At 38.8% G+C, this 14,225-nt stretch overlaps 2 protein-coding genes across 2 annotated transcripts; both read right to left on the bottom strand.

The window, feature by feature from the left end:
* Nucleotides 1–458: 458 nt before the first annotated feature.
* Nucleotides 459–8,791, bottom strand: rrh (retinal pigment epithelium-derived rhodopsin homolog). The gene is made up of 7 exons (XM_071897167.1): nucleotides 8,680–8,791; nucleotides 4,403–4,593; nucleotides 3,203–3,302; nucleotides 2,655–2,808; nucleotides 1,959–2,127; nucleotides 718–896; nucleotides 459–564 (listed from the first exon to the last, which is right to left on the bottom strand). Exons 1-7 carry the CDS (start codon nucleotides 8,789–8,791, stop codon nucleotides 459–461), a joined length of 1,011 nt encoding a protein of 336 aa, XP_071753268.1.
* Nucleotides 8,792–10,981: 2,190 nt separating this feature from the next.
* On the bottom strand, nucleotides 10,982–14,032 carry cox8a (cytochrome c oxidase subunit 8A). The gene is made up of 2 exons (XM_071897165.1): nucleotides 13,862–14,032; nucleotides 10,982–11,373 (listed from the first exon to the last, which is right to left on the bottom strand). Exons 1-2 carry the CDS (start codon nucleotides 13,976–13,978, stop codon nucleotides 11,278–11,280), a joined length of 213 nt encoding a protein of 70 aa, XP_071753266.1. The 5' UTR covers nucleotides 13,979–14,032; the 3' UTR covers nucleotides 10,982–11,277.
* Between the last annotated feature and the right edge of the window lie 193 nt (nucleotides 14,033–14,225).

Here is a 14,225-nt window from a genome sequence, read left to right as displayed (position 1 = left end):
CAGCATTTGAGGGGGAACAGTTCTGGGTTTTCTGTTCTTGTTTTGGCCTTATCTGAGTGCAAGTTGATAACATAGCATGCAGAAAGCTGAAAATGGCTCTGTCAAGGATTTGAAGAAGGCAATTGATTCATAGAAAGATTTTCATTGTTATGTTTGTTACTGAAGTCAACCACCGAGTACCTGGGAGAAAAACAATGGCTATAATGCCACAAAAAGTGGAATTTACACAGTAAAAACCACTCAGCATATAAAAAGTCACTCAAAAGAAAAATATCTAAGATGGATAGAATAATATTGATAATAGCAACTAAAGTGTACATCTAATAGAACTGAAATGCATGAGATCCAGCCATTCATGCTCTGCCCCTGCAGTAATTTTTTATATGGCTTCTAGGGTTTTAATACCAGGGGATATTACAGTAATACAGTGTGATGTGTAATACTGAAGCGGCTTCAGGTCACTGGGTCAGAGGGAGTTGAGAGGTCGTCATGGGAACCTGGTTATTGATGGTAATTCGCTGCCTGGTTTGACACCGGATCATTCCTGTAATGGCTCTTCTGAACCTGCAGGAAAAGTTCAGAAGTCCTTGAGTGCAACATCCAACCACTAGCTAGTACTATTATCAGTTGATTACAGAATCAGCATCAAAAACTTTCAGTCCAGAGTAACTATGTACACACTAACCATTATCATTATGATAAAGAGAAAAGACGTACTTTTTGTTGGCAATGACATAAATACAGGGGTTGTAAAAGGTGGAAGACTTGGCAAAGAGTGGAGCGATGATGGCCATAGGGGCGGGTATCTTCTTGGGGTCGCCAAACGATGCCCAGAGACACACCATGGAGTATGGAGACCAGGCCACCAGGAACATGACGATCATCACTATGGACATCTGCCGGCCACATACACAGAGCATAATAGCTTTAGAATATTGTCGAAAAAATAGAAGATTGGAGTTTTAGTTCTACAAACATTTCTCAGAGGCAGAACTGCTCTGGAGGCAGAAATAATCTCAATTGTTGAATGAAATCTAAATGGGCGGAGCAAAAGAAGTTAGCTAACTGGCAGATTTGAATGGCAAAGAAGGAACTCTGGTCAAAATATAAATATAAATAAAAATATAAACAGCAATGCCTTATTCTTTTTCATTCATTCATCACCATGGCATTTATGATCTTGGAAGGTCAGCAGCTAGCTAACTAGCTTACCTAGATAGCTATAGGCTAGTATGGCTAGTTTGAAGTTGGAAGGTCAGCTAGGCAAACTAGCTAACCTAGGTAACTTAGTATGGCTAGACTGCATTTTTTCAGTTAATAGCAGATAGGCTTCATAATATTAGCTACCTCCTTTCTTATCCCTTGCCCTTCTCCGGGCTTCCTTGGCCAGAAAAACTGTGGTTATTTGGTTCAGGCCATTGAGGTTTAACTCAACCAATCAGATTATATCTGCCTCCAGAGCAGCTCTGCATCCGAGAAATGTTTGTAGAAGTAAAACTAGAAGAAAAAAATATGGCAGAACTTCTCAAGTACAACAGTTTCAGCGCTTCTTTTTTCCACCAGATTGCCATATACACAGGAATTTGTTACTGACACATACATTCATGTAACTCTAATGTATGCATGTAAACTGAACAGTGATGTATAATAAATCACTAAAAGGGTCAGAGCCACGCATGGGACGGTATCTGTAGCTACCAGGCCACCCTATTGCGCCTTTGCTTGCTGCCCCAAGAGTGATGCTCATATTTTACAAAAGCATTTCCAATGGATCCAAAACTCACGAAACACGCTGGAACATATTAGCTCCCAATCACAATGTGAAACCATACAATGGCAAAATTGCAAATGAGGTAGTTCTAGGGTAGCGGCAGTATCCTCATAACTAAGGAAGAATAAGGAAGAAGGAAGTTGAATGGGCCTGGAAATGGCTGTCTCTGGTTTTGCTTGCTTTTCACCTTGGTAACATCTATCTGGTCTGACCAGTCCAAGTTGATGTTATCCAGGCAGTTGCTGGATTTGTATCTCTTCATGGTGACGGACACATTGTAGTAGCAGTACAGCATGACGGAAAGAGGCATCACAAAGTTTACAGCAATCACTGCCATGGTGTAAGAAATGAAGGAGCTGCGAAGGGAAAGCAGAATATTAGCTATGGTGTCTATTCACAGAATGGTACATTGACTTCTGTTCTTTTAGTATTATTAGTATTAGTTTTAGCATTACCATTAGTATTAGTTAGCACTTTTCTTAGCAATTTTTTGAGTAACTGGGAAACATAGTAGTAGCAGTAGTAATAGTAGTAGTAGTAGTCGTAACTGTAGTAATAGTAGTAGCAGAAATAGTAGTACAACAGTAGTAATATTAGTATTAGTAGCACTATTACTATTACTGCTACTTCTAGCAATAGAAGTACTTCTAGTAATAGAAGTAGCAGTAGTAGCAATTGTAATAGTTGTAGTAGTAGTTGTTTTGTGCGTGTTAGTGAACTCTCAGTAATTCTTGAAACAAAGTTACAGTTGCTGTCCAACATATGGTGACTGGGGATAAATGTGCAAATGCATTGGGGAAACTCAACCAAACTATGAACATATACAGCACATACAACTCTATCATGCCTTCTACTGCTCATGAAAGTGAGGATGATAACTCACGCATCATTTTGTCTCCAGTTGATGGTGCAGGTAGCTCCAGTTGGGTCGGGGGCATAGCCAGACCAGCCTACTATAGGCATGGAGGACCAAAACACAGCGTTGAGCCACGCTGCCACAATAAGAAGGGTGTATGATCGGACGGTCATCTTCTGCCCTATGGAGAAAAATTACATGAACATGGACAATGAGTCAGGAGACATGACGAACTGTAAAACTACAGGCCAAATTTGGAATTACTGGCTTTGTTAAAGTTTATTTCATTGGGTTGAATGATTGATTGAATGAAGCTGTAAATGGTTTGTTTAAATTTGTGCTATTGGAGAAACACTTGAGAAAAAAGTGCCTGTGTTATCACTTACAGATATGAAAGTTGCAAGAAATTATTTTCCAGAAGTAACCCCAAACCCTTCAAGAGTCTTTGTATAAACCCAGAACAGACATACTTCAAAACAGACTTAAAAAACAGAATAAAAATATGACCTATTCAAATCTTTGTTGGATTGGTTCAACATGCATGTACGGAAAGTACCAGAGAAGTAAAAAGATACCTATGTCAGGTCTGCAGATGGTAAGGTAGCGGTCGATGGCCACCACAGTCAGAAGGCCGATACTGGCCATGCCAAAGAAAATGTTGAGTGCTGCATAGATCTGGAGGCAAAAACACAAAAAAGCAAGTTCATAATCATGATAATGGGCCTAATGACAAAGTGAACAGTGTTGTAGAGAAATTGTTTTTAAATGTGCTATGTGCAGCATTTCAACATCAATAAATTGACACATGAATTTTGTGACATGAATTTTGTCACATATGAATTAGTATAACAAATGAGATTTTCACATTGTGAGCCATAAACAATGTAATGTGGTCTTCATTTTGAGAAGCAATAGCACTAACAATACCAGTGGTGTGAGATGGAGGGTTAGGGTTAAACTTTTTGATTGTACAAAACATTTATAGTTGTAGCAATAGCTCTAGGAAAAACCCATTGCGCTTTAACATTAAACTTTGCTCAGTCGCTTGGGTCTGGGTTTCCCAGTTCAACTCCTCAACCTAGATTAGTATCACATGCCTCAATATTGCTGTGAAATGACACAGGGCCTTGTAAAAAGCCCATAATCTGCCAAAAGAATCCAAACAGGCAGCCTGCTGCACAGAAACAGCTGAATAGCTGAACCTGGTCGGAGTCTCTGGGCAGCTGAGAATTATGTTATTTTGGGTTTGTTTGTCATGTGATAGCGGCCTCTCTAAATGTTAAAATTGTGACAGTGTGACAACATTTTTTGGAGTTTTAGCAACATTGATAGACATGTAGAGATGAAGACTTCTGACTAATGGAGAAATGCCTTGTGTTCATACCTTTTGCATGAATATTTGGATTATATGAATGAACGGATAGTGGATAATGTAAAGATTCTTCTCAACACACCCTAGCAAGAATTTGACAGACAGTGATGTGCAGTAAGCAGCCAAGTCCAACACATGACGTGCAGTTTCAACATCAACCAAATGAGCACAACATTTTCACAGTATATTACAGCTTTGGAAACTGTTTTGGAACTGATATCACAAATCATTTTAGGTCCTGATTTCACCAAACGATGCAGGTAGCAGCCATGGATGACTACGGATGTCTCAACTTTCATTTTGGAGCTATATTTACACAGGTTTTCAACACTGACGCAGACCGTCATATCAACATCTATTCAACATCAAAATGTTTGCAGGGAGACTCTCACATTTAACCAACCTGGCAACCCGTGTAGCCAAATTTCCAGCTGCCATGAAGGTCCGAGGCAGCGGACATTGGATAGCCGATGCCGGCCACTCCAATGTCAGTGAAGGCCAGGTTGATTATAATGGCATTGGTGGCAGTGCGTAGCTCCTTAAATTTCACAAACATTAGCAGCACCACAATGTTGCTAGCTAAACTGACGACACCTGAAAAAAAGGAAAAGCCAAGATGAAACACAGTGTGGAAGGAAAAGTCAAATGGCCACCAAATGGTCTTAAAATAAATGATCCTCATGTTTTGGTGTCTGAAATGTTATTGCTGTAGAAATATAGAATGGACTACTGGAGTTACAATATTTTTTTTTAACAATAAGCTTCATTAGATCTGTTGAAAAACAAAATCAATTGTATTAGCCTCATTTACAGTGTAAAACTGGAACCACAACCTTTTGGGAACCATTATTTACCTAATTACCTAATAATTATTGGTTACTTGTCATGTTTGTGATCTGGGAAAAATAGCTTAATTATGTTGGGTCCATTGTAAGATACTCTTAAAATAGAAAATATTTTTTAAAATCATTCAGGGGATTTTTAAAGGTGTTACATGTAGCATTCTAGCCTTAAGAAATTGTTACCTTATTAATTTTGACACATTGGTATAATTACCATAAACAAATGAGACCATCACTGTGAAGACTGTCAGCCTCTGCTCTACACTGCATTTTACATTGTGTGCCACCAGGTCAGATTTGGAGTGAAATCTGCTGGATTGCTTTATGGCATAAAACAGGAAGAGGGCGCTGTTCTTCCAGACCAAACGGAGCGTAAGATTTCAGAGTTTCTGACAATGGCAGATAGTGGAAGGAGTGCAAGGCAGATGGAAAAATAACTTCCAACCTGTTTATCTTCTTCAAGAAGGGGAAGGGGACAGGAAGCAACAGGGCTTATGGGAAATGTGGTCTTAATTTTGAGAACTAGCACTAACAATACCACTGGTGTGAGATAGAGGCTACCAATCATTTCAACCACGATCTCATTTCTTTACAGTAACTATACCAAGGTATCACAATTAATTTGACAATGATATATTGATGTTTAAAAATGCCACACACAGCACCTTTAAGCATGGCATTACATGTAGGCATGTAGCCTACTTCACACAACAGCAGCAAAATGAAGGATATTACTTGAACATCATAACACACAACATCATTTTGGCTATCAAACCTCAGATATCCCAGCTGGCTACTGAACTGAATGGGTATGATGAACAAAATATACAGCAGAACACTGCTGGATTACTTTAGTCATTTATTTGTTGATGAATATCACATGCAAGAAGATCGTCGCCTGACCAGCGATGAACATTAAGAAGTCGGTCCCTGGGCGCTGTATAAAGCTGCCCACCGCTCCTGGCCTGCCCCGCAGAGGAAGGACGGGCCAAGATGGGAAAATGCGGAGAACAAATTTCACGGCGCCATTAAAATGCATGTGTGTGTGTGTGCCAGCCGCCGTGTGCATGTGTTGTAGATGGTTGCATGTGACCAATAAAGACGGGATTTGTCCGTCCTGTTTCTCTTCTCTAAATTGTGCAAGTTGTATAAGGACACACATTCATGCATGTTTCATATTTTGAATCTTTTCTGAACATTTGGTATAGCATTTAAATATATTTCATTGATCAGAACAGTTCACCCTGCCAAATAATCTCCAGTCCCAGGGTTTTCCAAAGCTGTGGCCCCATCACCTGTTTCATAGTATTTTACTCTCTACTGCCTGGGCGGTCTGTGATGCTTTATACCAAAGGAAACCAAAGAGACAAAAGAGGAAAAGATCTAACATTAGTGAGTCCAGCTTATTTACTTGCTGCTGTTTAGGAGACAGTCTGGATTTCACAAATTGCCTGGTGCAAGCAATAGTTTGGACACTGTTCTGGGAGAAAACGAAGCAGACCCAGGGTCAAAAATCTATTTGAAAGTTTCCTGGTGAGAAAGGTCCCATGTGATCAAAGCAACATTGCTAAGGTAAATCTGCAATGTTGCCCATTATTGTTGCCCACAAAATTGCTCTGTGTATCACTGCCTTGATAAAATGGACAATACTGGAATGCAAAATACAAAAAGTGATTCAGAAACGTGATTTAAAGATATTAGAGCTTTGTTGAAATTGTCTTCAAATGAAGCAAGGTTTCATAGTAGACATTCTTGCTGAACTTCCATCATGGGACACATTGGCAAGGCTTGGGTGAGTTACATAACGCTCTCAGAACAGCCTTTTAAGCATGGAGAGAATGCCAAAGCTCGGCTAATACAGGCTCTTTTGAAAGGCCATTGTCCATTGAGAGTTACAGCATTAGATGACAGTGGGGGAGAGGGGGGTATGATGAGCCAGTGGGTAAGTTGAGCCACCCCCTGTATCCTAGCAATGGTAAACACTATGTGTTGCAACAAAAAGTACATTTTTACCTTCATTGTTTAATGGCTTTTGTCTCAATACCAATTTAGCTACATTCAAACATATATACAAAAAAATTTCGCTCTATTACCAAGAACTAAAACAACATGAATTAATTAGCAAAAGGTTAGCAGTGAACTAGTGTGTAGACCTTTTTTCTTTCCAAAAAGGTGGCTATGGGGTAAATTGAACCAAAAGCCAAGGGGTAAATTCAGCCAGTGGTTTAACTTACCCCCTGTTGATTTCTGATATTAACAATTTTAATGAAGTAATAAGTATTTTAATGAATAACTGTGAATGATTTGATTTGTATTTTGAACACTATAGAGCAGTGTTTCTCGACCCAGTCCTCAAGGGATGAGAAACTTTTAGCTCCAACTCTATTCTTGCAGACCCGATTCAATTAAGGTGTCATGAGAATGTGTGGCCCTTAATTGAATCAGGTGTGCAAAAGTATTTTGTATTTCCCTGCAGCCTGGATAGATGGAATGTTGAGCAGGTGTGGGTTCACAGCCAGGGGTTGTGTAAGAATTAAGTAGACAGACAAGGTTGTAAACATTCCATCACAGTCCCTGTAATATCTTGTTTTCATGTTCATTAGTCTAGTTTGTGTTGCCTATGTGTGATTTCAACATGTTTAATTCCAACAGGTAGCCACTATATATATATACTATACCTTTATTAGGGCTCTGTTCAATAAAAAAAGTTTGTTTATGTAACATATTTGCATTTAGTTTGCAGCAATGTCCATTTATTTTAAAATTGGCTTTGAATCTATTATTTTCAAGACTTTTCAAGTAATTTTGTTTTCTTGTCAAGTAATGCCACATTTAACTCTGGCTTGTACTTTGGTTTGCAAATTGACATGCAAGAACATTTTACTACTGTTCTAGTTCACTATTAATGTTATGGGAAAAACTATTGAAAAAATAAGCCAAAAAAATAGTTTGAATAAAAAGATGTTTTAAAGTGACAATATCATCTTTAAATTTATCTGACATAGAAATACTTTATTTGTATTTTATCCAAACTGAATAATTCAGTGGCTCAGTTGCCCCCAAGCAGCTTAATTTACCCACTTGCTAGGATCAATTTACCACCAACCTGGGGCAAATTGAGCCAAGCGACCACTTTTTAAGAAGTTGTATTTTCATTCTTCTTTTGTTTATCTGCATTCTTACCAGTTAGTTTGAAAGTCAACGTCTTGAAATATGGGTGGAAACATTTGTTTTAGTTCTGTCTCATTTTTCCTTGCCAAGATAAAATTTTGAGTAAAAGCTGGCTCATCTTACCCCGCTCTCCCCTACATACTACACACAACAGAGAAATGCTGCAGGACAAGATTCCACTGGAACTGATTTCCTTCTGCTGTCTACAAGCATCTTAACATTCCTGTATTATCAGCTGTTAAAGATCACATGAATCCTTCTGAACTATTATTAGAATGCCAGAGTACAACACTGAAATGATCAGTAAATAAACTAAATCTATTAATAGCTCACACAAACGGTGCAAACGGTTGCCTCTTGATCAAAGTATACATTTTATAAATTTAACATGAGTTGTTTCCTGCCATAAGATTTACAGAGCATTAATTGTATTGCAAAAACTTGTAATGATTTGAACACAAGTCCTCTCAAAAGTATCTAATTTTGAGGTGCACATTATATTTCATTATATACTCTTTTACAAACAATTTATTTGATATACATATATGCACAATAGAAACAGACAAATGGTCCCATGTAGCTACAGAAGCACACAAGCCAAAGGCAAAACTCACAATAGTTTTCATAATCCATTCAGTAACTTGACTGGTTGTCTTATCTTTGTTACCTGCAGTGATGAGATATGCAGCCACTATGTTGTGCTCCAGCTGGGAAAAGGCACTTTCCCCCCCATACGGTACGATATCACCCGAAGTGTTGACTCCAGAGTCCAACCCCATTTTCAGAGGTGTAGAAAGCAAAAACAAAAAGAAATATATACCCAAATGAAATTAGCAGCCTTCACAAAAACAGTCTTGGAACTTGTAAAACTACACAGATCTTCCAGTCGGGCAGAACGGTCAATACAAAAGGGATGTGGCGGGTCAATATTGCAAAATGCCACTTCTGACTAAAATCTGTGGGGGATTTCTGGAGACTCTGGTTGAGAGGTGGGGGAGGTACATGGGGAGGGTTTGTTTGTGAGGGATTATTGCATACTACTGCTCCCCTATTACCGGTTACTAGGAGGCAGTTGTCTGTACGTAACATGGGCAGCAGGGCTGCACAAGAGAGGATTACGACTCACGTGGAATTTCTTGCAAGAGGGGCTCCGGCCAATAAGCTTGGACATTACAAATTTGATGGTGAGCTGAGGCATGAACCACCCCAGACCCAAGACAAGTTCAGTTCAGTGTGGGTAAATAGCCACAGCTGTTTTCAAGCTACACTGACAGCAAAACAAAAACCTTGAATCAGGGATCCCACCTTGACCCTGATGTACTAAACTTGACTTTTCCATGACTTTCCATAACTACGTCGGAGCACCTCCATGGCATAAGAATTGTATTCCCTCCTGGATTATTAATGTTGTTTTTCAGTCTGGTTTTCACTCCAGTTGGGCTAACCATTTGTAAAATTCCCTGATATTCCTGTCTGGAATACTCAAAACTCCATGGTATTTCAGAAATTCCAGGACCAGTGTTGAATGCAACACAAAGTATGGTAAACAACACACTGTCTATGGTAAAGATGGTACATAGTTTTAACTGAGGCATCATCATTTTAACTGTCTTCTTTCAGGTTGCTCCTTTCTGGCCAGGCTACAAAAAAGCACATTTTCAGATAAAAACCTAATAAATCAAACAAGGGTCAGCCCAATATATCAGTTTGCTGATATATGGTGACAATATGCACTTTTTTATTAAATACCTAATAATTGACCAGTCATGTTATCCACTACCAATGACAGTTTATTTCTATTTTTTTGTAAATTAATTTTTCATTTAAAAGCAGTAATGTCCAAGAGTTTCCCCTACCATTGAAAGTCTGATTTAATGGATTTTGATATCAGGCCAATCTGCCATGATAGAATCAAACTTGACTTAAAATTTTGTCTGTTTTCTCCAACCCAATTTCTTTTATTTGTATAATTCGGTTTGAAATTGAGCTTAAAAACCAAAATGGGTAATTATACATTTAAAAGTGATTAGTGCACATAGGAGCAGAAAGAAACAAATGAGGAAAAAAAGCATTGGAGGAGTACTTTAGATGAATATAAAAACACAAATTCCAGCTAGCTTGTTTAACATGGCCCACTGCCTATTGCAAACTTAATTTCACCAGAAAATATCCCTGGTAAGAAGCTATTTATACAATGAAATGATTTTGAAGAAGACTACTACTGAAACCAGTCATAAGGGAGCCAAAAAAGAAACAAACAGAAAAAATGATCAGTTTTATACCAAGTTCTTCATTATCCCCTTGAGGCAACATGGTGCCATGGGAGTAGAATATTTCTCGTTGTAGGAGTTTCTTGTGATGTTAGAACTGACATTTGGGAGATCAAAATAATTCTAGGCATTAAAGTTCCAAAGCAAATTTCTGACTGATGTTCCCAGAGAGTTGAGTGGTGAATACCTCTGGAACTACTACTGCTGACCAAGGTTGAATCCCATCACAATGACAAAGTCAGTGTTGTGATAAGATATGATGCCACGCATTGTTACAACAGCAGTAATCAGCAGTTTTGTTGAGAGGCATTTGGCATTTGAGTGCCCTGGACGGCCCTTAGGGTGCAGATTGAGCTGATGTCCTCTGGGTGCTGCTATGGAGTACCAAAACTTACAAAAGAACCCATTTATCACCACTGTAATGAGTTCATTTACACATGAAACAGCTTCTTGGGCCTGAACTTTGTATGTTGTACTGATGAGTAACTTTACTTTGCATTCAATCAAGCCATTGGCTTCCTCTCCGATCCCATCAACTGATCTTTGCCTGTGTCATATGATGTGATTTGTTATGTATTATTTTAAAGTGTGTCGACAAACCAAATTTCCCACACAGGAAAAGATAATTCCATTTTGACTGGTAATTTGTAATGGCGACTTTTATGTTAGGGCTACAAAAATATAGGCATGACAAGCAGAACAGTTGTTTAAATAAGATTTAATATCATTGTAACATATTCCTTATGAGGAAAGATGTCCAATTCAATATTCAATTGATGTTGCGCAGCCAATCGATTGGCTGAGGTTCTTTAAAACCGACATCTAAAAGGAAGAGAGTAAACTGTCACAGAGGTAGAAGAGTGAAGAGTTAAAAACTTGTTCCATAGTTCGTCTTCTATTCCAGGGAGGTTGGTGACGATGGTCCCGGGTTATTACTGGAGTAGGTGTGACAGTGAGCTGGATACGCCAGGTAAAAGACAGTTAAAACGTCCATCTTAGTCTTTCTTCTTGTACTCCTCAAGGTGGGCTAGAATCCATCCAGATGGTCCCAAGATAGCCAGACCGAACATCCCCAGTCCAACGGCAGTTTCCTGGACAAGAGAGGTGGCATTCATTAATTTCAGATACAACCATTATTAGTGATGTGACGATATATCGTCGTTCAATATCATCGCAATACAAAAATGGGACGATACGTATCGTGGGGCAGAAAAATGAATGGTGATATTAGCTCCATTTTATTCTGCTGTAGTAATCACAAATGAGATGCTTCACCATAACAATTTCACAAACTCTCCATCCAAATGATATTATTTACACTTTGTAATGACATTTTTAAATTGTTTACATTCTAGCAGCCAATGCCATTGCTAGAAAGATTTGTCTCAGAAATAACCATAATTCTGCACAGTCATACTTTGTTGTCACTGAACTTTATTACATCGTATCGTGGTTGTATCGAATTGTGAACTTCATATCGCGTATCATGAGATAAGCATATCGTCCCATCCTAATGTTCGCTAATGCTACATTCAAGACAACTGGGAAACGTCCTACGTCCATATAGGAAAAATCCATTTGAACGGCCCTCCAACACATAATTCCTAATTGGAAACTTGGGACCCGACACATAGTTCTGTAACATCATGTAAATGCAAATCAGACCTTTAAGTTTCTCTTTGTGCATGGCGTACAATAAAAGCAATTAATACAGTTGGATACTTGCAAAATTGTAAGGTTAAGTTGTTCTACATTAATGCTAAAATTGCACGGTAGCCTTTGGGCTAGACGATTAAAAAAAAGTGATAATTATTGATCCCGGCTCACGCTCTGAGGTGGTAAGTAGGAAATTCCAAGTGTTCCAAAGTTTCCTAGTTCCCAGTTGTTTTGAACATACCACAACAACAAGTGTGATCATATGACCGTGCAAGTGACACATACATCCAAATACATACGACAATCACACACGTCATCTCTGAATTTAAAAGCCGTCCGGATCAATGAGTTAAGTCACTGAGGAGCCATGCAAATATTTTACAACACACGTCAGCCTGAGAAACTAATCCCAAGATTTTCTTATTGCTTTTGTTTTAATGCTCCACACAACTCGAATGAACTGCAATTTTTATTGAAGTTAGATGCCTTTGTTCCTTTTAATCATTTTAAAGATAGGATTTTAAACCTCACTGCTTCTATTTGTAACTGTTTCTAATTGATTGCTTTTACTCAACTGTTTCTTTTTGATTTTTCTTTTGTTTCTTATCTATTAGGCTATTACTGTCATTGTATGTTTACTTTGTCTGTTCGCCGTATTTTAATATTTGTCATAATAATTGTACATTCAACGTCACTGTAAATGAGGGTCACCCTCAGTGATTTTCCTATTCAAATAAAGGTTGTGAATGAACGAACAAACTGATTTGATTGTCCAAATACAAGTGCCATGTAGGTTGCATGCCTCGGGATGTGATTTTGCACCATATATCCATGTGGTCCATATGGGAATTTATTATAAACCATCTGTGTCACATGTGAGGGGATAAAAAAAATACAAATCAGAAGTGGGACACTTTCAGCTGCAGTATTAGACATGCTGGAGAAATGCCGTAGCTTATAATGTCTGTGAAGCTGAAGTGCTGACTATCAACATTTAGTTGTTATTTCTACGATATTTCTTGCTGTACCAAATGAAGAATCAAAGAGCTACAGGTCAGTTTGTACACAGTGCCCCTCACTTTAGGGTGCTACAGGGTTTTGGACAGATTATGTTACATAATGTAGCCCAGTGATTCTCAATCTTTTTCATATCAAGGACCCATAGTCCACATTAGACCCCCATTTAATGAGATTTTGTCTCATTGACCCAGATCTGAGAATATTTGTATTATTAGATGTGATTTTATCCAGAATCCCATGACTATGTATTGTAGGTAGAGATATAACAGTGAAACTATGACCAAAACAGTCATTCTTCTACATTCTCCAATTGTGTTAACTTCTTGTAAATTAAATAATGCTGAAGTTTAACAATTCATCAATTTGCTGGGGACCCCTGGTGGTCCCCGGACCCCACGTTGAGAACCACTGATGTAACCTGTATTGTTATGTGGCCAATAGTAACTGTACAATAACTCAAAGAGGTCAATCACATAGCCTGGCTCCTGCCTTTCCACAGATTAATTTCACGGATCAAGTTTTAATTCATATCAACTTGTGAAGTGTATGCGTTTGCATAAGAAAATCAACATTACATTGACAGATTTTTAATGGTTAAATCCGACGTTAAACGGCAGTCTATGTCACAGGGAGGTTAGGCCAAATTTGGTGAAGGAAGTTGAACTGGGGACACTCCAAAATTCACTTAAATGAAGTTTTTTTGCAGGCATGCTGTGACTTCTATACAATTATTACATTTCATTTTGCCATTTATGGCAAAATATAAGAAAACAGGAATAGCATGTAACCACAAACCGGTTTTGACCTCGTCAGCCAAGGGCGGCACGGTCGCTAACGTTAGCTAGCCACGGAGTTAGCATTAGCATTAGCGCAAGGAGGTTTGGTGATTAAAAGCGGACTTACGACGGGACCGAGCGCGTCCTTGGCCGGTCTGGTGTAGAGATTAGCCCGCTGAGTGACGGCGGGTCCCTGCAGAGCAGGGGCCACGCGGGTAGCGATAGTCCTCAGGATCCCAGGCATGTTTATCTGCTGCGGTAAAGCGACTTCTCCTCGCTTGAAGCTGCAATGAAGAAGAGGAAGTTGATCAATGCAGAGGTGAAGCGTGTTCTTCTTCTTCTGCTCCACCCGGGCTCAATGGTGAGTCGCATACGGCCGCCTAGTGTCTTGGATGGTGATGTACATGGAGGTATCATTAATTCAGGGGTTTTCAAAGTTGGTGGGCTCCCCAGCAAAATGGGGAATGGTTTAATTTCACTATTATTTAATT

Source organism: Centroberyx gerrardi, chromosome 17 (assembly GCF_048128805.1).
Source record: "Centroberyx gerrardi isolate f3 chromosome 17, fCenGer3.hap1.cur.20231027, whole genome shotgun sequence".
Lineage (NCBI taxonomy): Eukaryota > Metazoa > Chordata > Actinopteri > Beryciformes > Berycidae > Centroberyx > Centroberyx gerrardi.
This window is presented reverse-complemented; position numbering and strand designations above follow the sequence as displayed.

Bases quoted from the DNA above. Each gene is read 5' to 3' on its own strand.
- rrh (XM_071897167.1), bottom strand. From the start codon at position 8,791: ATGGGGTTGGACTCTGGAGTCAACACTTCGGGTGATATCGTACCGTAT. The intron at 3,303-4,402 runs GTTGGTTAAATG...TTTTGCCTCCAG, and splicing joins TTGGCTACACGGGTTGCCAG to ATCTATGCAGCACTCAACAT. The intron at 2,809-3,202 runs GTATCTTTTTAC...TTTTCTCCATAG, and splicing joins CATCTGCAGACCTGACATAG to GGCAGAAGATGACCGTCCGA.
- cox8a (XM_071897165.1), bottom strand. From the start codon at position 13,978: ATGCCTGGGATCCTGAGGACTATCGCTACCCGCGTGGCCCCTGCTCTG. The intron at 11,374-13,861 runs GTAAGTCCGCTT...TCTCTTGTCCAG, and splicing joins AGGACGCGCTCGGTCCCGTC to GAAACTGCCGTTGGACTGGG.